General features: G+C 37.5%; 1 protein-coding gene across 1 annotated transcript in view; it reads left to right on the top strand.

Moving 5' to 3' along the window:
• The window catches only part of LOC139114451 (low-density lipoprotein receptor-related protein 4-like), a 67,878-nt gene that overhangs the window by 5,925 nt on the left and 36,752 nt on the right, over positions 1 to 25,201 (top strand). The window contains exons 8-30 of the mRNA XM_070676199.1: positions 686 to 882; positions 1,441 to 1,569; positions 2,214 to 2,330; positions 2,701 to 2,811; positions 3,296 to 3,412; positions 5,355 to 5,477; positions 6,289 to 6,405; positions 7,594 to 7,728; positions 9,871 to 9,984; positions 10,746 to 10,862; positions 11,465 to 11,581; positions 12,066 to 12,194; positions 12,706 to 12,921; positions 14,361 to 14,532; positions 16,342 to 16,543; positions 18,715 to 18,907; positions 19,649 to 19,771; positions 20,220 to 20,439; positions 21,063 to 21,254; positions 22,020 to 22,189; positions 23,227 to 23,337; positions 24,028 to 24,150; positions 24,891 to 25,016. Of these exons, the coding sequence (XP_070532300.1) occupies positions 686 to 882; positions 1,441 to 1,569; positions 2,214 to 2,330; positions 2,701 to 2,811; positions 3,296 to 3,412; positions 5,355 to 5,477; positions 6,289 to 6,405; positions 7,594 to 7,728; positions 9,871 to 9,984; positions 10,746 to 10,862; positions 11,465 to 11,581; positions 12,066 to 12,194; positions 12,706 to 12,921; positions 14,361 to 14,532; positions 16,342 to 16,543; positions 18,715 to 18,907; positions 19,649 to 19,771; positions 20,220 to 20,439; positions 21,063 to 21,254; positions 22,020 to 22,189; positions 23,227 to 23,337; positions 24,028 to 24,150; positions 24,891 to 25,016 (3,371 nt within the window). The remainder of the gene's footprint in view (positions 1 to 685; positions 883 to 1,440; positions 1,570 to 2,213; positions 2,331 to 2,700; positions 2,812 to 3,295; positions 3,413 to 5,354; positions 5,478 to 6,288; positions 6,406 to 7,593; positions 7,729 to 9,870; positions 9,985 to 10,745; positions 10,863 to 11,464; positions 11,582 to 12,065; positions 12,195 to 12,705; positions 12,922 to 14,360; positions 14,533 to 16,341; positions 16,544 to 18,714; positions 18,908 to 19,648; positions 19,772 to 20,219; positions 20,440 to 21,062; positions 21,255 to 22,019; positions 22,190 to 23,226; positions 23,338 to 24,027; positions 24,151 to 24,890; positions 25,017 to 25,201) is intronic.

The raw sequence follows: 25,201 nt of genomic DNA, 5'->3' as shown, positions 1-25,201 counted from the left end.
ACAAAATAGGTTTTACAATATTTTGTCATTCTTTGTATTACTATGAATGGAATTTCCTATGATAACAGAGCATTGTGAGGTTATTTGGCCTGGTTGTTTTGTCCCAAATTTCATTCATGGATTGACCTGATGGGATTCATTTGTCTCTTCTAATGAAATACAGAATGCATTTTGTTGACTCAATTTAACACCTAGCTCTTTTAAAAGTCGAAAGTTGTCTGACAGTACAGGACAAAGCTCTGCAATGTAACATTTGCTGTCCTTGGATAGATCATACACATCAAACACAAATCAGTGCGGTGCGTTGTCCATCAACACCCCTGTCTATGTTTCAGATCTGGAGTAAAACTAGCTAAGTAATGATTGAATTGAGTATTTCACAAATGAAGGAAAAGGAGGCATCACTGTACATGTACATCACCCCGACTTTTTTCTTCATCAGGGAAGTTCATTTCCAAGTGGCCGGTAGTTTGATATAACTTTGGATGAAGGAAAAATAATTCAAACAAGGTAGAAAGCGAAATTTTCTTTTAGATTGAATATTCCTCCGTCTCTTAAGTGGTATGTATTTCTATGGTTTGTCTGAGGAGCCTGGTAGAAGGAGGAATATGCTGGTATAGTCTGTCAGAATCAACTGAAAGAAACTTTTACTTGTAGTGAGATATTTGTCAACTTTCCTTGGCAGGTACACATTGACTGAAAGTCTGACCAATCCGTTTGGAGTCGCAGTCTATGAGAACACTGTCATCTGGACGGACAGCGCCCTCAGTCAACTCTACAGTCTGAAAGAATCGGAGTTCTTTGGCAACCAGGAGAACATGGTTAAAGTTGATGTGAATGGGGCGTATGATGTCAGGGTATTTATGGAGCCAGTTGTGAAAGGTAGTGCTTCTGACAGATAAATTGCCAAAGCTTTGCTGGTCTTCTCAGCTGCAAATTCCTATTTTATTGTGTTCAGGTCCAGCCACCCTGTCAAATTTGGGCTGAACCGAAATATTGAAATTTTAAGAGGTAGAGTGTAAATATTTGTTAGCAAGCGTGAGGAGTTGAATGTAAAACATAAATGTAATAATCTCAAGTTTGCAGTAACAGCATGAAAACTCCATACAGCAGTCTTCTCTTGACACCCCGCAATTACCTCTAAACGGGTCAACACTCCTTAACAATAACCATAGGTTTGGGCCAAACCATTGTGTAAAAGGGTTGATAGTTGAAAACATCCAACTTTGATTGTTCCACATGAAGACTTACACAGTTTCTAGCATTTCAGAATACATCATAATGTCAATGTTGCATATTTTCACAATTTCTTTCCAGTGTCATAATTGTTGTCGATGTGTTGATTGAAGAATACATGGGACATTAATTTTATGATCTTGTCAGTGATACTTTTAAATAGTAGAATATTAATTTTCATGTCAACCATTTTGTCCCTCACAGAGACTAGTGCCTGCAGCAGAGAAGATGACTTCAGTAAGTCCTGCCATGGTGGCATGTGCCTTCCAACAACAAGTGGACCAGTTTGCGGATGTCCAACAGGGTTTCACTACAAGGAAAACAGGTGTACAGGTGAGAAGTGTGCCAATGTACAGTTGAGAATAATAATTCTTATATCAACAAAACCCAACCGCTGAATGCACAAAGGGTCTATGCTTCACTGCTCAAAACACTACTTGTTATTAAGGTAGAATGCACCTCGGGGACAGATATTCGAACTCTCAAACTTTTACAATTCTTTTCTGATCTACCACTTGTAGGGGTTCATTTAACCCTTTCACCCCAGTTCCCCGTATACAGGTCCAACTTTACCATAGAAAACAATGGATTTGGGACAAACATAGTGGTGAAAGGGTTAAAGCTCTTGGTGCAAGAAACTTTCCACCGGCTTAATTTTCGAAAATCAAAAATTTTATTTTTCTTTTAGAGTTAACAGTGATGGTGGCCATTTTGAATTTTAAATATTGGTAAATATTTGGTTATTTGTTTCTCTAGGACCAAATTTGCACAGTGTGACCCCCAATTTTTATTCTTGATTTAGTAAGAGAAGGGCTGAAAGGAAAGTTTGAGCAAAAGTTTAAGTCTTTCACTTTCGATGTGCATACTACCTGAAGGCTTTTTTGACCAAATTCCTCGTCAGTGCTGTTTTCAATCTTCCCAACAGTAGTGTTCACAAATATGTTACACATATAGCATATTGTTGTTGTATTACACAGAGGAGAAGACGTGCATGGATGGTGAATTCCACTGCAGAAATGGTCAGTGCATTCCCAAAGACTGGAAATGTGATGCCATGGAGGACTGCCATGATGGCTCCGATGAAGAAATGTGCCGTAAGTTCCAACTACTCCAGCTGACAAACACATCAATCAGAGATTAGTCATGGTGAACAGTGGCAATAATCACAGTCACCCCCCAATTATAGCTTGTCACAAATCATTAAGTATACCCTAGGTATCAAGCATGAAAGTTATTGTGAAAAATGATGCATCATGATTAGTGTTCAAGTTCTTGTATCTGTGCATTAGTCAGCCTATGTAATAATGATATTGATGTATATAAAAAAATCCAGTGATTAAAGGTGTGTTCTTCAGTAAAATTCTTTCAATTTGGGATGTGATCAGCAATTTTAGATCCAGTGTTCAGAAATTTTCTTTGAGAAATGTGTGAGATGAAATTAGTCCCATCATATTTTTTTAACAGGCAGTAGCTGTGCTTCGAATGCTTTCCACTGCAAGACTGGCAAATGCATTCCTGAAAACTGGGTTTGTGATCAGGATGATGACTGTGGTGATGGCTCTGATGAAGAAACATGTAAGTGTTGTAATTATGCCAAGAAAAATGACTTTGCATAAGCACAGGATGGTACTTTAAAACTCACATTGTTCCTTGGGCTTTTATTGGCAAAGCTGTAGAGGGGTGAGTGAAATTTTCTGTTTAAATTGATTGTGAACTGGAAAAACTTCCCATTTATTCATTGTTATTAATGACTTGGTGTCAAGATTTTACAAACAGTCCACAATAATAGAAGTATTATATCATATATAAGCAGTGTTGATGGAACTTATTCTGAGCATTTCCTAATGTTTGCAGAAGAAAACAAACTTCTCCTTCAGCACTAAAATCAGAAGTATATATTTTGCAGCAGTTTCATAAAAGTTTCCAAATTGGCTAGAGTAGAAGCTGTGATTCCGAGGAAGAGTTTAATTATTCTTCCTGGTCTTGGTGTCAACTAATTGAATAACTGTTGAATAATACCAGTGCTGTATACCTTGCCTGTATCATACTCTGTCTTCAGGTAATATTACTTGCTCTCCACGAGAATTCCAGTGTGATGGTGGGCCTTGCATTTCTGTAAGATGGAAATGTGATGGTGATCCAGATTGCCACGATGGATCTGATGAAGTAGATTGTGGTAAGCTGTGGTAACTTTCATCCTGCCAGACCCGTCACTTCCCCATCTGCCAAGTCGGTAAAAAAAGGTGGTGTTGACCTTAACCCTTTTCCTGCCAAGTTCACGTTTATTTCTCCCTCAGGTCAAGTTTTTTGAAAACCAGTGAAGCACAGTATACGTCCCATTGGGTGCATTATTACAAAAATTTGAACATTTGAAGGCCTCTGAAATCACAGATACTGGAAATACGATTTGTATGGACTTAGAGCTGTTGGAACAGACCAAGCCAAATGGGTGGAAATATGTATGGTTTTGGCTCAATACCGCTTTTCATTGAGTTGGTTATGGGGAAGTGATACTGTCTGGCAGGAAAAGGGTCAAACTTTTATGTCTACAAAGTTTCAGCTACTTGGCAGCAGGTTTATTAGTCAATAAATTCATGTCTGCATGGGCCTGCAAATGTTCAGGTCTTTGTTAAAATACAGCATATATAGGACATGTCATGCTTCATTAATTTTACCCAACTTGACCCGATGATGACCTGTGAACTCTGTAGAATAAGGGTTAACATTCAAGATGCTTTTTTGTTTTTTTTGAAGAAGGAATATTTCCATGATCCCATCTACATATGTATCCCATAAGATCTATCGAGTGAACTGCTGTCTCATTATTGAGAAAAAAAAAGCTTTTCCCTTCAGATGCATGTGCACATTATAAGACAGGTTACTGAAATTTCAATATGATGAGTTCTCTTTTTAACCCTTTCACCACCATGATTTGTCCCAAATCCATTGTTTTCTATGGTAAAGTTGGACCTGTATACAGGGAACTGGGGGTGAAAGGGTTAAGGTAGAATGCATCTCGGGGACAGATATTTTGACTTCTTAACTTTAAAAATAATCTATTTGCCTGCCACTTGTGGCCCGCTCATTTCGGAGCTCTTGTTGTAAATAAAGTTTTCACTAGCTTAGTTTTGTAAAAATTGTGAATTTTATTTCCCCATACAGAGATAACACAGGCATAGCGGCCATTTTGAATTTCAAATATTGGGTCATTTGTTTCTCTACCACCAAAATTTGTGCTGAGACCTCAAATTTTATTCTTGATTTTGAAAGAGAATTGGTTGAAAGTTTGCTTGAGGAAAGTTTGAGCAAAAGTTTAGGTCTTTCATTTTCGAGGTGCGTTAGGGACCGTCTCAGATTGTCGCAGAAGTTCAAAAAGCGAAATTTATTCGTTTAGGGGGGAGGGGGTTTGACCTCCATTCAATTAGTGAACTTCACTTTCGCACTTTTATTTTGTGATCACAAGTTTTCGTGTGTTTATTTTAAATTAAAGAAAAACTGCACACTCGTGCCAACAAATTTGTAACTGTTTCCATCTCGTTTGTGCCCCAAACACAATTTACCGATAGGAACATTGTATCCTAAACATTTCATTCATCAAATTATACAAAGACAAAAAGTATCATTTTTTTAAAAATGTGCTATTTATAAGCGTCTGCTCTAACCACTAGATGTCTTTATTCTCACTTGTTATGCACCTGGTCATAGTCGTTTTAATATGATTGAACATGCCTGGGCCCCCTTGTCAAAGTTTTTCGCATATTTACCGCCCCTACCAAGTACAAATTGCGTGTTCACAAAGACAAAGAACAGCACAAGAGATGCAAAAAGGGAAAGTAAAATAAAATGAAACTTTTATGCGGTAAAATGCCCTGTTAGTACTCAAATCTGATCGTTTACTTTAATTGTAATGTGGCAAGGGGAATACGTCTTTAGTAGCTATAGCAAAATGCAACATTGTACTCTCAGGCAGACATGAACATTTCGCACTTTTGAAGTTTCGTTAAGGGGAGGGGGTTTTGATCTAAACGAAGAAATTTTGTTTCTTGAACTTCTGCGACAATCTGAGACGGTCCCTTACCTACCCTTAAATAAGTTTGATGATATCTTGACACTGCCAGGAGGTGAGAGTGGCTGTGTGAATGCCCACTGGTTTCAATGTACCAATGGCAAATGCATCATGAACACCTGGGTGTGTGATCATGAACCTGACTGTGATGATGGAGAGGACGAAGCAAACTGTGGTAAGCAACACTTGAACTTGACATTTGACATCCTACTTCAGGGCTCCTAGTACAGAAGGGACAAGTTTTGGGGTCAGGAAGTATGGTGTGGGTCAAAGGTCGCCAGGAAGCCAAATTGACACAATATCTTTGACAGAAGCAAGTTCACTATATGTCTTGGAAATTTGAATTTTTGCACCGACTGGGTTACCGAAAAGAAAGTTACAGAAATTCATTAATTTACTCAAAAGACTTCTGAACTGTAATTTTTTTCTTTTTTCTTTTGCTTTTTATCTGCCAGAGAAGAAATTTCTTGCAAATCTAACAAGTATTTTGTGATATAAAATGAATGATTCATTCACAAGATGCTCAAGATTAAAAGTTGCCTCTTTTTGTGTGAAGCTGTGATGGCAGAAAATTTTGTCAAGCACCTGACATTGCTAATAAAAAATTAACGCGACATTTCTACAACTGCCAAATTTAGATGAATTCTCATCAGACAAGATGAATTCTCCTACATGAATGTAATAGCTGTGTGCATTCTGTACTCCAAATCACAACTTCAATCATTCTTGCCCTTTCCCTGTCGTACAGGAGTGCAAACTTGATGAGACAGAATCACTTTTTAATTGATCAAGCTCTGTTGGACCCCAAGATTTAGGAGAGCTCTCCGGATGGTTAGTTGGTTAAAAGAGTCATGTAGGGTGACATAATGGTATCTATAACTGTTGAGGCAACTACAGAGACTACCATGTCTTATTGTGCATGCAAGATACCGGTTGGTCAATCAGAAAATGTTTTTCAATTTCACTATTTTAATTGTTCTTTTCAGAAACTGACAACTGCTCACCAGAACAGTTCACATGTGGGAATGGCATGTGTATTCCCATGACGTGGCAGTGCGACAGAGACAATGACTGTGGAGATCATACTGATGAATTTGGATGTGGTAAGTCAATGTCATTACCACTTAGCTGACAGTAATGTTGTACTTAAGCAATGATAGTCGCAGAGTCTGTAAAGCCAATTTATTGTCAGTTCAAAATATAATGTAACTCCATTGAAATGACTGCCTACTCTTTTTTGCTTCACAAATTAACCTAAAATTAAGAAAATTAAGTTAGAATGCACCTCGGGGACAGATAGTCGGACTCTCAAATTTCTACAATTCTTTTCTGATATACCACTTGTGGGGGCTCATTTTAAAGCTCGTGGAGAAAGAAAAACTGTCACCCTTTTAGTTTTTTGAAAATCCAAAATTTCAATTTTCCTCCACAGAGTTGACACAGGAATGGCAGCCATTTTGAATTTCAGAAATCACAAATGTTGGGCAATTTGTTTCGCTAGTTCCAAACTTTGCACGGTGACCCCAAAATTTATTGTTGCTTTGGTAAGAGAATTGTTGAAAGAGTCATTCAGGAAAGTCTGTCCAAAAATCTTTCACTTTCGAGGCACATACTACCTTTAAGATGGCTGTCACTTTACATATGCGTTGAAAAATTTTAGGTTTACTTGTTTGATTATGAAGTAATAGCCTGGAAATAAACAGTATTTCTTGATTGGACTTTACTACTGTCCGTTCATTTCGACACAGACCTTTTTCCTGTAATTAGCCAAACCCGCCAAATCTAATGAGCCAAACCCACCAAAGCTAGGCACCTTTACCACAGCTAGACTGAATTCCTTTTACCAAGATAAACTTTATGGCAACTGTGCATGCGGCCTCCACATTCACGAAGTATCTGCAGTTGAATGGAATGAAAAACTGTATTGCTTTCAAGATGAAGTAACTCACTGATAACAAAGTGAATACACTATACATGTATGGCTTACTATATAGCTGTGTAATTTACTTTTAAAGTGTCTGATTTCTGGGAACCTGTGCTGTAATGATGTTGTTTGCTTAACCTGTAAATGTGGAAGTATCTTTTATGAAAAAAAACAACAACAAAAATTCAATACTCATGTCGACAACCATTGGTAACTGTACCACGAAAGTCATTGAAACATTAGCAGTGCTGTGGTACTAATTTAGGAACACATAATGAATTTAGCAAACCCAACACTGGGGTAAAGTGACAGTGAGACCATCCACTTGATTCCCAGCGTTCAAGGTTCAAATTTCTTCTCCCCTCAGATTTGCCGCCAGAAGTGCCCATCTGTGAAGATCCTCAGTTTCTGTGTAACTCCTCTGGAGTGTGTGTACCAAAGGAATGGATGTGTGACGGTGAATCAGACTGCCCTCTGGCAGAAGATGAACCAGAGACTTGTGGTAAGCAGCAATTTGGATATACCAATTTAGTCTCTGCATCACTGACATTGGAGATTTTCATAAACCCTTTCATAACCAAAATATTGGTATAATATTGGTAAAATATTGGAAAGACAGACTTTATAATGCACAAATGGGGATAGTAGCCTTAGACTTAAAGGTATACAGTCACCTGTAATCTAAATATGCCCATATATGGTCAAAGGGGTGTTCCTTCAAATCCTTGGTATTCAAAATACCCACGTTAGGGCGTTGTTTTTAAAAAGCGGCCATCCGCTAAAAATTTGTAATTAGTTCCAGAGACCAGCTCTGGAACTGTTAGTTTTTGCTCACTTTCCTTCTTTCTTTCTTTCTTTCTTTCTTTCTTTCTTTCTCTATTTCCGGTATTACTACCATAGAACATGCTACACACAAATTTTACCTTAATTACCCAGAATGCATTGCGACACGCTTATGACGTCATCGCTCAGCTCGGACGGGTTTTACGGGCATTTCTTGTTTGTTTATTTATTTATTTTTCATTTGGCATTGCTCAACTATCATATTGCGTTCAGTTATTAATAATTCTAGCTTTCTTTCGCTTTGTTTTTTGTTGCTTTTTGATTTTCTTTTTCTCTAAATACTCGCCGTACGTGGCGCTATACTGTTTCGCCCGAATGCTAATGAATATCAATGGCGGCGGTACGATCGCTTCGCTCGCACAGAGAGAGAAAAGTAGGGTTTCCGCACGTTTACAAGCGCGGCTGGGCACATCGTGTACCTAGGCGAGGTGGGTGTGCTCGAAAACGATGATCAATGCAAAATTTGGACTCAAAATCGGCTGTTTTGGCGGAGAAACTGCCCGCCGTATTTCCGAGGAGCCATCAGCGGTTTTTCCTATATCAGTCTGCGGGGCTGAGGTGGGAGGCCGTTTAACGCCGGTAACACACAGCCCTGCCATGCAGAGCTAGGCATTCATAGTGAACGTACTGTCTGTCACGCACCGGCATGCGTTGGCTGCACGTAAAAGCAACTCAACTTTCCAAGATCAAACGGTCAATATCTTGTGAAAACAGCGACATAGCAATGAAAATTGTTTTAGTCTGTGCTTTTAATCAAATGAAAATGCATGTGGCTCAATTTCAACGGCCTAGGTCCGATGTTTCCTCTCATCTGATCATCGTCGTAATTGCACGCCTCTTTACGGCAACAACTCAGCGCTACCCGTCAAGCGATTGATTTTTGCGTAGGTCAGCGGAGCGAAAATTATTGCAGCTCTGTCTCGCGAGAATGTCGTCTGATAAACAATTCCGTGCGTTGTCGCCCCCGTATGTATCTGTTGCGTTTTTACCGTACATGTAGGCATTTGTAATCTGTGTACTGTAATTCCCCGGACTGCCTTGCTTTTAGTTGTACATGTATTATGGTGTTTACTGCTATGAGCCCTGAATAGTAAAATCCAAAGCACTCTTTCATTTCTGCACCTATCTTTGTCACACATTCTCTTGTTTCTTCCGCTGCTCTGGTCTCTGGAACTTCGCTTTTGCTTGCAAATGCTTTGTAATTGGTTAGATTTTCTCTTTCCATGGTAACTGCCAAAATTGGAACAGGTGACAGTATACCTTTAATTATTTCTCTCTTATTTATGACGTATATGTATGTCATATTTTGATGTATACCCATTTTCAGGTTATATTTCCGTGGTAGAAATTGTACCTTAATATGTACCACAATGTGCTCACCATGGTCACTACCAGTAATCTCTATTAGACAGATTATATTGGAGTATAATTTTTTAGTGTAATGTTATATTAGATATTTTTTTAATTCTAAAAAAAAATTTCCGTCTTTGTCTCATTTTTGTCAGAAAAGCGGTGTCATCCATAATGGAGGGGTGGATTGGCACAGGGGATTGTATAATTGTTAAGACCCAACAGAATATTTTTGACTGGAATGTCCAAGCTCCTTGATGTCAAGTACCTGGCAGATCCAGTTAAAATTGGCACAGAGTGTGGTATATATAGTTTAGTATAATCTGTGTTTTGTAGCGGTCTCAAAACACATATTATGTTGATTAAGAAATTGAATTTCAACGATTTTTAATGAAAAAGGAATGTCCTTTTTCCCCGGTGACTGAGATTGTTTTTTTTATTTGATTTGTAGAGCCGGTCAATTGCACAGGCATGTTTCTGTGCCCAGGCAGTCACTGCATTCCACTCGACTGGGTATGTGATAGTATCAGGGACTGCCCCGATGGTGATGACGAACATGGCTGTGGTGAGTCTGTTTCTAAATCGCTATCCATTGCCTTAATCTGCTGAAACAATGATTCATCAGTGACTCATCTGAAACTTTTTCTCGATGAAATCGAACATTTCAGTTGTATCATTTATAAGTTTTTTTAGTTTACCTTCACAAAGAGTCAGAAAACACTATATGATTGTTAAAATGTGTGAAGCACCTGATAAGCTGACAGGGTGCGCGTTGCCTTGGAGTTGGTTATTGATGACGTTACGTAAGCTGTAGCGTCCATTTCAAGCTAGGTCAAGAAGGGCTAGTGGTGCTTGCATATCTTTGAACACACAAGACCTATATGTGGACCAAAGAAAATATTTTGACGACAGCGAACTCCTTTTGTTCAGTTAGTAAATGACCTGACTCCATATTGAAACTATGGGAAGAAACAAAACATTCTGAGTGTAAAGGTCATTAGGGGAAGGCTGCATTAACTTGCATGGTACCTGAAACCCGAGTCCTTGCCTGACCAACTCGGGTGACAAACACATAACTTTTAATCCCCAAGGTGTGATTGTCCCATTGTTATGTTTATCTAATCCAGCTGGTGCCATCGTAGTGCCATTGTAGGAAAGGCAGGTCTGTGAAATTGATCCTCATAGGGAAGTACCGGTAGGGTATTCCTAAGTTAATGGAGCCTTCCCGTAATGTGAACAAGCAAGGCAGTGTCCAGCTCTGATATAAAGTTACAATTGTGCAATGTTGTTTTCTTTTTTTTTTTGAATTTTTTCAATGTAAAGTAGAGCCCGCTGAGTGTAACGGCTTCCAGTGTATTGATGGCAGTGATTGCATAGATATGTCAATGCTCTGTGATGGCAACTACGACTGTGTGGACAGATCTGATGAAGCCAATCTCTGTGGTTTGTAATGCTACACTTACTAATTTGCATATCCCGAAATGAAAACTCCAGTACTTCGGAATTACAAGAAACTTTCTTATTGATAGAAATAATTCCTAGAATAAAGTTGCAGCTGAAACTGCCTTTTTTGATTGTGTTGTATTTGATTCAGCAATTAATATGCACATGAGCAATTGCATGGTACAATTTGACATCCATCTGGTCTTCTGGACAGCATGGTCTATTTTGTTGTGCTCTACGCACCATTAATTTTGTTGTTGTCAATACCATTGAAATTTTTCTTAACTATATTTGATAGTTGATAGCTCAGTATTCACATGGCCCGAGAAATAAAGCCAATATTGAATGGCCATGCAATGCAAGCCAAGATTTCAAAACAATCTTTTCAGAGTACAGATTTGTATTTCATTTCCTTGAAACGTTCAGAGAATACTCAACTCTATAGTACAGACATCAAAATTAGTGAAATATACTGCCAGTATATAGAAATGTTTTAAACTTGTGTCAAAAGAAGCAGGAGTGATTTTTTTGAAGCTTTCGCAAGTCTTGTCATGAAGAGTAACTCCATGTACATGTATTTTCACTGCAATGGCTCCCGACAGATTTTGATTTGTGTGAAGAGAAGGACTGCGGTGAAAACTGTCAGATGACTCCGTCTGGAGCAATTTGTCTGTGTCAGCATGGTCACAGACTAATGCCAGATAACAGAACTTGTGAAGGTGAGTGCAATTTTCAGTCTGTGTACATGCAAGTACACAGAGTGGTTCAGATTGCTGGTAATTTGATGAAGACGTCCGTTTACAAAGTGTTCAAGTGTCCTTTTGGAAGAATGCACCCCCGGGGTGATTGAGGGAATGTGAGAAAATTGAGTGTGTTAACACTTTTCATAAATTTTTGACAAAAGTTCTGACAAACATTCCATGTTTAGCAAGTTGTCTGTGTCTTGTGTTTGTGTTATAGTCTGTTATGTATCAGCCTATCTATGCATTGCCTGTATACTGGATACACATACATAGGGTAATACATACATTTGTTGTTGTTTATATACTTCTAGATCTGATTCTTATTTACTGAGTAGTTTATACCCATTCACGCCCATGGTTTGGCTCAAACTTATTGTTCTACCTGGTGATTTGGTCAAGTTCACAGGGAATAGGGGTGAACAGATATCAGTTGCAAGTTTCTTTTGTTGTTTGATTTCAGATATCAACGAATGCTTAGAGGTTGTCGGTTTGTGCAGTCAGCGCTGTGATAACACAAAGGAATCCTACAAGTGTTCCTGTGTGGATGGCTACTCACTAGAACCTGATGGTCGCAGGTGCAAAGCTGAAGGTTGGTTGATCTGTCTACCTTGTGAAAATGGTTTTCATTGGAGAGAAATCAGAATTTAATGTCATGAAATAGCCATGTGAAGACAAATTTACCACAAATATTACCTTTTACTTAGTGTCTGGATTTCCATGACAATATGACAACCTGAAGAAAGACATTTTTATTCTTGACTTTGAGGGCGCTATTTCCCATTTCTGACCGGAAAAGGTACATATTTTCAAAAAAAATTCACATTTATATATCGTGAAGTAACTAAAACTGCACAGCAACTTTGGAGAAAGAGAATATCATTCTTGACTTTGAGGGCGCTATTGAGAATTGCAAATACCCGTAGTTCTATGAATGAAGCGCAGTCAGGGAAGCCCTGTTATCATAACAAAATACAGCTACAGTGTACATGTAGTCATAACAAATTTTGATGTTTATGTTTCACCTTAGCACATGAGAATCTTTTGTCATATTATTGTTTACAATAATATAGCTTACAAGAAACCAATCCTATTTGTTCCAGATGGAGAACCACTATTAATAGTTGCAACACGCAGTGACATCCGTGCGGCAAATTTTCACCACAATGAGTACTACCCAATACAAAGTCACCTGGAAAATGTTGTTGCTCTGAGTTTTTACGCAAACTCTGAACAAATATTCTGGACTGATGTGAACGAGGAAGTCATCAGGTCATGTCAGGTGGATGGTAGCAATGTGGAAACTGTCATTTCAGTCGGTAAGTAGGTCTGTCATCCCCATGTACCTTTGTACAGGCCCTACTTTGCATTAGGAAATGAGAGGGCCATGCTAAACTTGATAATAAAAGGATTAGGATGAAACAAATGGTACATTTCAGTGTCACAACTGTAAAATATTGAACTATCATATAAATTGTTTCTAAATTATTAAAGACATTTTGATGTGAGCAGGACTATACCTACATGAAGAGTCATTCATTTAAAGGGAGATTAGCTGTAACTGTTGACTAATTTTTCACTACTCTGTTTCAATGTATCAACCACAGAATTTTACAATAATCCGATCATCATGACCAATGCCTGGTGTTCTGCTTGCCAACACAGCCTGTACATGTGAAATGACCATTTTTATTGCTAATAAATGTATTCTAGTCCGGACCTGAATACAAAATTTAAACAATGACAATCCAGATTATACTCATATAGGGTATATTTATGAGCCAAATATTAGGAATTTCTCCATAGTTCAGGGATTCAAACCAGAAACTGCAGATGATAAACAGAAACAAACAAAATGAAAAAAATGACCAAAGTTACAGCTAATGGATCTTTAAAAAGTTCACTGGACTTTCACACAGATAAATTGCAGTCAGAAGCCTAGGGTTCAAGGTCATCACATCCATACATGTACAAGAGAGAGTGAACTTCTGTTCTATGAAAGGAATGCATGCACTTTAATCCTCAAGGAAAATGGTTACAGCCCATGGATAATATTTTTGCAAAGTTTTTAAAAACATGAGAAAAACTGCATGTTTTACATGGTCAACTATGGACATTTCACAATTTTGTATCCACTCCAAAGTACTGGGAATATCCTATGATTCATTATGATTTGTACAGTCGGAGATTCCTTGGGGAAATCTACCATGTGTCCCATGTGTAGACAAATTGATCAACCAGTTGTAAAATTTCTGTCAACATGCTTTTCAGTGCACCATTCTTCTCGATTCCAATTTTAAATGACTTGGAAGATTATTCTTGCCTGAGAGAGAGGATAATTATTTCCAACTTTGATACCTCCTAATCAGGATTTATAACATATCTGGGCAAAAATTCCTCGACCTTGTTAAGGATGGCTTTCATGTACATCAATTACATTTGATACACAGGTTTTACTCAGATGACAGTATTTGCTTCTCAGCATTCAACTTGAACCTGTGTGACTCTTTCAACTGCTGGAATTCCAAAATTTGTGATTGTACCTATAGCTCACAGACAGTGCAATCGAATACGTCTGTGATGTTCAGATGGAACTAAAATGACAATAAACTTTGCCATTGTCAGGCAGCAAGTTGTTGAATTTCAACAGTTGGGAGTTTGAAGCTTATTAGGTTCAAGTGGAACGCTCAATGCAGGCACACTGGACTATGGGTAAAATTAGTCTCCGTAAAGCAAATATTTTCTGTTTTTATGAAAGGACTTGACACACCTGATGGCTTGGCAGTGGACTGGATCAATGAGAAGCTATACTGGACAGATGCTGTTTTTAAGCACATTGCTGTCGGCACAATGGACGGCGACATGATGGCTGTAATCATAGATGCAGACACCGATGAACTGAGATCGATTGTCCTTGATCCTCATAAAGGGCAAGTCTACATTTCATAGTATTCCTTTTCAAACTTTAGCTAGTACTGCCTTAACTGTGGCTTTTGCCAGTGGACAGCATTCTTAAGATTTCAAATTTTCTCTGGTTGTGTTCGGAACCCTGTGACCTTTTACTGCTAATGAAAGTTTAGAGAATCTTCTGTTATGGTATTCAAAATCTTTGATAGAAACTAGATATGTATTTGCATTCGATGTCCATCAACTCATTCCTTTCTCAAACCCCTTTCTCAAAATAAGCTTTTTCTATACATCAGACACTTTCACGTACAAAACACCTACTGACGTCATTTTTCAAAGCCAATAAAAACTCCTTGTTGTTAAAACTCAACTGTACTCTTGACTGTAATGAGATCTATTATATATTCTCCAAATCATTTCAGAGACAACATATGATGTATGTCCCTTGGTCACAAATAGTAAAGGCCTAATATATGTGATTCGTATGTTACATTATGTTTATGCTCTCAGTTTGCAATTATTGCTGTTTTTTATATGTTCTCTACTCAAAATGATTTTCATCTGTTACTACAGAAGCGCATGGACCTCAGAAATTTTTTACTTTTGTTCCCCAGTCTTGATACTAGGCTTCCCTGTAGTACATCGATGAAATCCTTGTAGACAACAAAAATTTTACAGGTTTCTCCGCCATGTACCAGTATTCCCAAAGCAACAATACCAAAGTTTGGAAAAAAAGTCATTTTTTGAGAGCAGACGGTTGTATTGTGACATTGTTTGCTCTCTTGAAATACTTACGGTAGTATGCACCTCCAAAATGAAAGTCTTGAACTTTTGCTCAAACTTTCCTAAATGAAACTTTCAACCATTCTCTTACCAAATCAAAAATAAAAATCGTGGGTCACCGTGCAAAATTTTGGTACTGGAGAAACAAATTTCCTTATATTTATCAATATTTGAAATTCAAAATGGCTGCAATCGTGGTGTTAATTCCTACGGGGAAAAGTAAAATTTTTGATTTTTAGAGTGGTAGATCAGAAAAGAATTGTAAAAAATTGAGAGTCTGAATATCTGTCCCTGAGTCACATTTCACCAGAAACAAAACATAACAATAAAACCAAATGAACAGGAAAGAAGATTCATTGACCCCCCTCAAGAAAGCAGACAATTGTAGCTTGCAATCACGTAAACCACAGGCGACCCAATAAGTATTACTGAGTTTTTCACTGTCTTTTCTCTATCATTTTCTCTTCTTTCTTCATGCTCTGAATGATCGGAATAAATAAAATAAATGGTTTGTATAACCTAACCTAACCTCTGTGACTCTTTATTTATTTTACACTCCATTACAAGGACGTATATCTCTCATACACACATGCTGTAATTAATTAGTCAACACAACTAATTATGCTAATCCGTGGACTTATCAGGGATTTTACGGGTTGGTCAACATCGCGAAAGATAGGAATGGTTACTAAAATGTCATTAACATCACTATCTTTCCGATGTTGACCAACCTCTGATAAGTCCACGGATTAGCATAATTAGTTGTGTTGACTAATCAATTACAGCATGTGTGCATGAGAGATATACGTCCTTGTAATGGAGTGTAAAATGAATAAAGAGTCAAGAGGCTATAGGTTAGGCTATATAGTCATTTATTTTATTTACTACCATCAGTCAGAGCATGAAGAAAAGGAGAGGGACAGACAGTGACAGAGAAAACTGAGAAAAACTCAATAATAAGATTATCAATATGTATGGGCCGCCTATGCATAAACTTGTGACGAGTGTTTTATCACAATTTAATTCATGGACTGTTTTTCACTATGTAGCTACATGTATTGGAGTGACTGGGGCCAGAGACCAAGGATAGAGAAGGCTGGCATGGATGGAACCAGCCGCCATGTGCTCGTTGAGGATAACATCGGTTGGCCCAATGGTCTCACCCTGGACAGCACTACAAACATGCTGTATTGGGCTGACGCCAAGTTGGATAAAATTTTTATGATGGATGCGGATGGAGAAAACATCCAGGCAAGGAACTATTTTCAACTTTGATTTGTAACAGAAAGGTTGAACGGCCAGGAATGATCGGATCAGTAAATTTTTTTTAAATATTTGTTGCCATCCTCTGTCTGCTTTAATTCAGATGTTGTGAAAAATACGAGTGTTGTCTCATTTAAAGTATATGGATATTGCAAACATGTTCTGGTTGTCAAAATTCACCCCTTCATACCAAAAAGTGACCACTAGCCCCATTCCAGATAATATATACACACTTTAAGGTAGAATGTGCCTTTGAGACAGATCTTCAGACTCTCAAACTTTTACACCTTTTTGGTCCACCTCTCATGAGGGCTCATTCTGAAACTCATGAAGTAAATAAAGTTTCTGCCAGCTTATTTTTTTGAAGAGCAAAATTTTTTATTTTTCCTCATAGAGTTAATACAGTGATGGCAGCCATTTTGAATTTCAAGTGTCCTGTAAATATATGATGATTTGTTTCTCTTGTACCAAATTTTGCCAGGGGGACCCAGATTTTTATTCTTGATTTCAAAAAGGAATGATGTAAAGTTTCCGTACAGAAAGTTGTAGCAAAAGTGTAAGTCTTTCACTTTGAAGCGCATTCTACCTTAGATATTGTCGGTTTCATTGTTTCTTTTGTTTAACAGACTTTCACGTCCGGATTATTCTGTTAACCCAATGTCCACACTGGTTTTCATGACTGGAATCTTAGAAATAGAAATCATACATTGTAAAAATTAGCATTTGGGACGAAATCTCTTTCCTGAACTCTTATTAGTCCCCACGGACACCGTCCGGGGGGACTTATAGGTTTGGTCATGTCCGTGCGTGTGTGCGTGCGTGCGTCCGTGTGTGCGTGCGTGCGTGCGTGCGTGCGTCCGTCCGTCCGTCCGTTCACGCAGATATCTCAGAGATGCCTGAAGCGAATTCATTCACACTTGGTACAAGGATTACTTCATATGTCATACAGATGCACGTTGATTTGTTTTGTGATACGATCCAATATGGCTGCCAGGCGGCCATTTTGTTACGATTTTTTCATGTACAGAGCCATAATTCAGGCATGTTTCAACTGATTTTATTCAAAGTTGGTACAAGGACATTGACCAATGTCATAGATATGCACGTCAATTTTTTTTGTGATACGATCCAATATGGCCGCCGTGCGGCCATTTTGTTACGATTTTTTCATGTACAGAGCCATAACTCAGGCATATCTCAACCGATTTTATTCAAAGTTGGTACAAGGACATTGACCTATGTCATACATATGCAGTCAATTTTGTTGTGATACGATCCAATATTGCTGCCAGGCGGCCATTTTATTACGATTTTTTCATATACAGAGCCATTACTCAGGCATGTTTCTACAGATTTTATTCAAAGTTGGTACAAGGACATTGACCAATGTCATAGCTATGCACATCAATTTGTTTTGTGATACGATCCAATATGGCCGCCGTGCGGCCATTTTGTTACGATTTTTTCATGTACAGAGCCATAACTCAGGCATATCTCAACCAATTTTATTCAAACTTGGTACAAGGACATCGACCTATGTCATACACATGCACATTGACTTGTTATGTGATACAATCCAATATGGCCGCCGTGTGGCCATTTTATTACGTTTTATCATGTCCAGAACCATAACTCAGACATTTATCAAGCAAGTTTATTCAAAGTTCGTACAAGGAGATTGACCAATGTCATACATATGCATGTTAATTTGTTTTGTGATACGATCCAATATGGCTGCTGTGCGGCCATTTTGTTATGATTTTTTCATGTACAAAGCCATAACTCAGGCATATTTCAACCGATTTTAATCAAAGTTGGTACAAGGACATATGTCATACATATGCACATTGATTTGTTTTGTGATTCGATCCAATATGGCCACCATGTGGCCATTTTATTACAATTTTTTCATGTCCTGAACTACAACTCAGACATGTATCAAGCGAATTTATTCAAAAGTATTTTTATCACAGACCTAATGAAGAGGACTCTATCCTCTCTGAGGACCTGTAATCAAAGCACCCATTAACAAGTGGGGACTGTGTCATCAACGATGACTTGTTTATAAAAAAAATAATGTTTTCTTTCTATGATATGAATCAGCTCCTTTGGAAGTCAACTGCCTTTGAATTTACTTGTGTTGTCGTAATTTTTTCCAGGAAATAGTCACGGACAGGATCTTCCACCCATTTGGTCTTGCCGTATTTGAGGATACTTTGTACTGGACAGACTGGGATCTGCAGTCAGTGGAAAAGGCGGAGAAATTCACTGGCAAGAACCACAGCTCATTGTTCACTGAGATGGAGGCACCTATGGGTGTCATAGTGTACCACCCTGCACTCCAACCGCCAGGTGGGCACAGTCTGTTACAAACATAGGCAGTGGTATTCCCATTTCCCCGCCCCTTCAACCAAGTCTGGTTTGTGGTGTGTAAGGAAGCAAATTACAGCAAAGTTAGAAAAAAAAATGTTCAGGTACCTCGGTGTAAGGTCAGCTGAATCCTATACCTTGCTGAGTCACGTATCACTTCCATGAGAGCAGTTATCCCGAAAAGAAATAAATTTGGTACCACAGGAATTACCGCAATTGACCATGTAGATACAAATTTTTTATTCACTTCATGAGATTCAAAATGAGCCTCCTCGAGTGATAGATCAAAGAAGTATTGTAAAAGTTTGTTAGTCTGAGTTTCTGTCCCTGAAGTGAATTCTTTCTTGACCTGTAGCACTTTGTTATAATGAAATTTCAACATGATATATATCAAAGGTTACAAGGGGTTCTTGGGTCAAAGGGTTAAGTCATAGGTACATAGAATGTGAGCAAATCTAATTTATTAAAGTCCAGGCCTTAACAATTTTTGCAATTCCACTTATCAAGTAGATCTGTCTATACAGATTGCTTTATGTGATATAAAAAGTCATGTAGGTTTGGCAAAATAGTTAATGTGATATGAAAGGCATGTAGGTCTGGCAAAATAGTTAACAGGGTTACCTGACTTGCACAGACACTTGTCCTCGGACAACCAAGCACTGAATGGATTATTGACTACTACCAGCATGGGTATGACTTTTTCCTGTCTGCTATCTCTTCCAGGTGTGAATCCCTGCCATGGAAGTCGGTGCAGTCATCTTTGCCTGCTTGCTCCCAATGATGGCCACACGTGTGTCTGTGCTGAAGGCTATGATGAACTATTGTCAGATGGCGTATCCTGTGAAAGTAGGTGTTAATCTCTCATTTCCGTTTTTTTTGTTTACTTTCTTGCAGCATACATGTAGAATATCGGCACATCCACCTTGTATAATAAGTGTTTAGGTGCCTTTCAAATAAATAAGTAAATAAACAAATAAAAAAAAAATATATATATATACATATTTAGATAAATTTAATAAATAATAATTTCTAAATTGAATACAAAACAAACAAAATAAACAAACAAACTTTTAAATAGATAAATCAGTAAATAATTAAAAACAAATCCTGTGTGGTCTTCTTGAATTGTAATATTGCATAATGTGATCCCAGGATTCCAGATTATAGACATGACCAGCTTTCATAACAACTGCCTTGTGAATTATTCTGCTCAACTGAACTGTTAATCCCCACAAACATCGACCATATATAAAGCTTTATCAATCACTCAAATAAATTTCTTTTCCTCTCTCAGGAAGTCTTACAGATTCATTGGCGTTGCTGTTCACAACCAGGAAAGAAATCAAGAGACTGTACGTTGATGGCAGTAGCAGCCATGACACTGTGCCTCACACCGTCCTTGGTAACCTGTACAATGTGATCGCCATTGATTATCACCCATCGACAGAAACGGTATACTACAGTGATGTGTCCAGGGACACAATCAGCAAAGCCAACATCAACAAGAATCAAAGGTAATATTAAGTTTAGCCTTTTTTTTTTATTTTGGGGAAAGGGTCTAAAATGAACTGAAACAACTCCAATTATAGTCAATTATGTGACTTGATTGGCTTGTGCACTTGTGGTTTACCTGAAGACAGGTGTTTCAAATCCTTACTATGTTTGCATATTGACCATTTTAGGCTGCCAATTCTATGTGTATCATAGACTGTCTTGGGGTGCAATGTTCATGTCATAATAAATCTAGTACTGTCCATAGGCTTAACACAGTTAGAGTGAACCTTGAATTTCTTTGGTGCTTAATCGTACATGATTTAATTAATTGATTAATTGTCCTAATCATTCAGTCTTAACACTGTTCTCTTCCTCATTGGAGATCTTTATTCAGTCTATGAAAGTCGTGTATGTATTGTGAGTATTACCTATGGTAGCTGCCAGCTCTTGTCAACGTAACAACATCATAATTTGAATCCATCTCACTAGAACTCTATTTGCCTGAGAGAAAAATGCATGAGACTGAGAAGGTTAAAGTTTGTCTTGATAGTGTAGTGAGCACCTTATATTAAAGAATTAAAAACTCTTAAAGTAAAGCAGGTATCTTTTTCATAAATTTTAATATCCTAAAATTTTTTTTCAGTGAAATTGTGATTCAGGACGGACTGGACACTGTTGATGACATTGCCATAGATCCGATTGCTGGAAACCTCTACTGGACTGACTCCGGCACTGTCAAGATAGAAGTGGCCACACTTGATGGATTTTCCAGGATGACACTGATTGAAGATGAGCTTGAAAAGCCAAGAGCCATTGCTCTCTATCCCTCCAAGGGGTACGGAGGGTTTTCCTTCCTCAATCAGTGATTCCTCAGCTGTTATTACCAGCAGTTGGTTTAGTTGTGAGCAAATGAAAGTGTGCTCAAGATTTCTGTTGTTAAGGTAGAATGCGCCTCGAGGACAGAAATTCAGACTCTCAAACTTTTGTAATATTCTTTTGAAGTTCCACTTGTGAAGGCTTATTTTGATGCTTGTGGAGTAAATAAAGTTTATAGTAGCTTAGTTTTGCAAAAATCAGGAACTTTATTTTCCTGTTTAGAGATAAAACAGGGATGAGGGCCATTTTGAATGTCAAATAATTGTAGATATTAGGTTATTTGTTTCTCTAGTACCAAAATTGGCACGGTGACACCTGATCTTTATTCATGATTGTGAAAGAGAATGGTTGAAAACTTTTCTTGAGAAAAGTTTTAGCAAATTTGAAGTTAAGTCTTTCATTTTGAGGTACAACTAGATTATACTGGTATATCAAAGCTAGAGTATATATGTTAGTATAAATTGTGATGTTTTCCTGGGTTGATGTGTCAGAGGGAATACAGGAAAAGTGAGTGCTAAATCAGAAACTCTTTGCTGAGCTTCGTAGCCTGAACAAAATCATTAGCATGTCGCATAAAACTGGAAAAGATGAGATGAAATTATTTTTAAAATTTGAATAATCTCACTGACTTCATTTAAACGCATTATTTCATTACAGTCATTCAAAGAAAAATGTTGATCTACGAATATTTCTTACAATTGTTGTCCATTGTCTTCTGCCACAGGCTTCTATTTTTCACTGACTGGGGAAGCAAACCAAAAATTGAGAAGGTTTGGATGGATGGAAGTCACAGACACATATTGGTTGACTCGGATATTGGTTCACCTAATGGTCTTTGTGTGGATTATACAGAAAACAGACTGTACTGGGCTGATGCTTTCACAGATTCTATTGGTGAGGCATGAATATTCATTAGCAAACATGAATATGTATGCAATTTATGTATTTAGGTCATTAATATTCACAGTGCTTTCATGAAAAATAGGCAACATTGATTCATGCATTGCACTACAAAGGAGTAGAAGGAAATCTTGATTGATCGGCTACGATGTTGTAAAAAGTTTTTGAACTGTAACTTCTGATGTATATTTTCAGGTCTTTTGTTCTTTTCGTGTAATACAATTTGGTCTGCTCTAAAAATTACATCAAAATCCCTACTGTTTAACTGGTCAGCATAGCCTGTATGTGTTCCAATATGATTGTTGGCAACTTAATTTTAGTCTGAACGTCAATTTATTTATCAACAATGACATGGCACAATTTACTGTATAAGCAAGGTTGTACAATTTACTGTATTAGCAAGGTTGTACTTGCTATGTCAAGATATGTATACTTAAGGGCAAAGAATTTAAAAAGTAGTTTTAGAGAACAAAAATAATACAAATTTGAATTGGATACTACAGCAATGGGCTCTTTAATTGTCACTTACGTTAAAGGCCCAATAGCTGTATCTTTTAGCATTATTTTTGTGATTTTACTTCCAAACTAAAACAAGTTCGTGGGAATTTACTCATTGAGGGGTGTTTATGCAAGTATAATAAACTGTCGACAGTCTGCATGTGCAATTTTGAGCAAGATGAATAATAAATGTTTGCCCAAACGTAAAATTGGGCCCTCATGGAAATAAAGCAAAAACACTGTACGTTGTGCATAAATGCATTGGAATCTTCACAGTAACATCAAGTAGTCAAATATAATGTATAGTGCTGAATGTTTTCCACTGGGACATCCTATGCTTTGTTTTCTACCAGTTTTTAAAAATGACGGGAAATCAAAATAACAAAATATCAAAAAAATTTAAATTTAATTGTCCAATTTTTCAATATATCCTTTAAATTTGTAGAATTTAAAACCAGGGAAAATAGAACGCGTCACAGCTACAGGGCCTTTAATATGGTTTGCAATGAGGGAGTTTTTCTGTCATGTTCTAGAAACTGTTAACCTGGATGGTGAAGACCGTCAACTGATTGTGTCTGGTCTCCAACACCCTTTTTCACTTGTCGTTGTCAGAAACAAACTCTACTGGTCTGACTGGAGCACTGGTAAGATGATGCAGAATTTGATTATTGTCAAATACAATAATATTCAGAGATTCTTTTCTAAAGGCAGCCATCTTGCCCATCTCCACAGATATAGAGTGCATGATTCCCTAGAACAGGCACATTCTCTATTGATCTTGAATCATTATCAATCTATATTTGCATACCTAACTGCAAGTATTGGCAAGCCTTTGCATTAATGTATCATTACACTTGAAGCATTAGATTGTTTGGAATAGAGTTTGTGCCTTCAACGTAATTTTTTCCTATTTTGATTAACTTTTTAAAGTTAGGGGATACTATGTGCAGAAATATGATGCAAGATCAAAAACAAATTGTGTCAGCTGATGCTTATACACTGCATGTGTTGAGCTCAAAAAGTTCATTTTCAGTAGTGCATTACATAAGTTTTCAACCATCTTCTGAAAGTGTGCTTGATTTGTGAATCAAATGGCCGTATACTGGGGATTGGCAACTGAATGCCATTATATGAATATTCAACATATGTAATAAGTTACTATTAATAGATTATATAAATACACTTCATTAGTATACTTTAAACAAAAGACATTTGTTATTGTTTGCTATTTAAACAAAAGATGTTTGTTACATGTGTGTTGCCATGTATTGAGAACACAATAACGTGAATTCTGGAAAATGCTATTCTGAAAGTCTCGAAACTGATTTTCTTAGGGAACATCCACAAGGCTGACAAAACAACTGGCGAAAACGAGCAAACCGTGTTGGATTCTTTCATGAATGATGTATTGGACATATGTGTGATTGATCCAATGGCATTTCAAATCGCTCAATCAGGTGAGACGGTGGCTTTAAGCTATAAGTTTTTAACCCCAAATTCTGTATCGAAAGGTCAAATATCACTGTTGATATTAAACAATAGTTGTTGCCAAACCTCATGCTTGTAAAAATTTGGAGTATCATTGCTGTGTTATTGTTGCATCCATTTAGGGACCATGAATAATCATCAGATGAGCACTACAAACCAAACTTATTGCGTTTGACCTCAAACCCCCTACCCTCTCCCCCTCCCCTGAGCAAAATTTAGAAGTGCAAAAACCCATTTATGAATTCATGATTGGAATTCACAAACCAGTTTTAATCACCCATGGCTCTTTATTCATTGAAAATGGATTTGATGAAACCTGCAATCAGATACTTTTTTGATGAGTCCATCACCTGCCCACTTCTGACAAGAGAAATTAACCCTCATGTACACAGCAATTTGACAGTAGCACAAAATGTATTTACCCTGAGGAGTTTTTGCGAAAGCACTACATGTATTTCATGGCTAATAAAGAAATATTAATATGCTCAGTTTTTATATCAGCTGATTTTAAAACTATGCAGTGGTCAAAAGATCTCAACAAATTCTCGACTGCACCCTTTAGAATTCATGATTATAGTCAAGTTCCTTCCAACCCCCCCCCATGCTCCATATACCCTAAAATGTTTTGCTGCATACAAAATATTTATTGAACTGTTTATATCTCACTATAAGCTGAAAGGGGGGCTTAAAGTGTTCAATATCATTACAGGTCAGAATGGCTGTGAGGATTCAAATGGTGGGTGCAGTCATTTCTGTCTAGCCAATCCAAATGGGTACACATGTGCCTGTCCCAATGACATGGCACTATCAAAGGAAGACCACGCCACATGCAAAGGTAAGGCTGTGTAATGCACTGTTTACTTTATCGTCGTGCCATCAAAACTTGAATTAAATCTGAATGTATTTTCCAGATTTGGAAGCCACAGAGACTCAATTCAAGGGATGCACAAAATAGATACAGTGTACTGTGACTTTTTGTCAAGCAATTTAAAAATTTAGAGAGTGAACATTTTAAAGTTT

Source organism: Ptychodera flava, chromosome 16 (assembly GCF_041260155.1).
Source record: "Ptychodera flava strain L36383 chromosome 16, AS_Pfla_20210202, whole genome shotgun sequence".
NCBI classification, from domain to species: domain Eukaryota; kingdom Metazoa; phylum Hemichordata; class Enteropneusta; family Ptychoderidae; genus Ptychodera; species Ptychodera flava.
The sequence above is the reverse complement of the archived record's forward strand: the minus strand, read 5'-3'. Positions and strand labels throughout refer to the sequence as shown.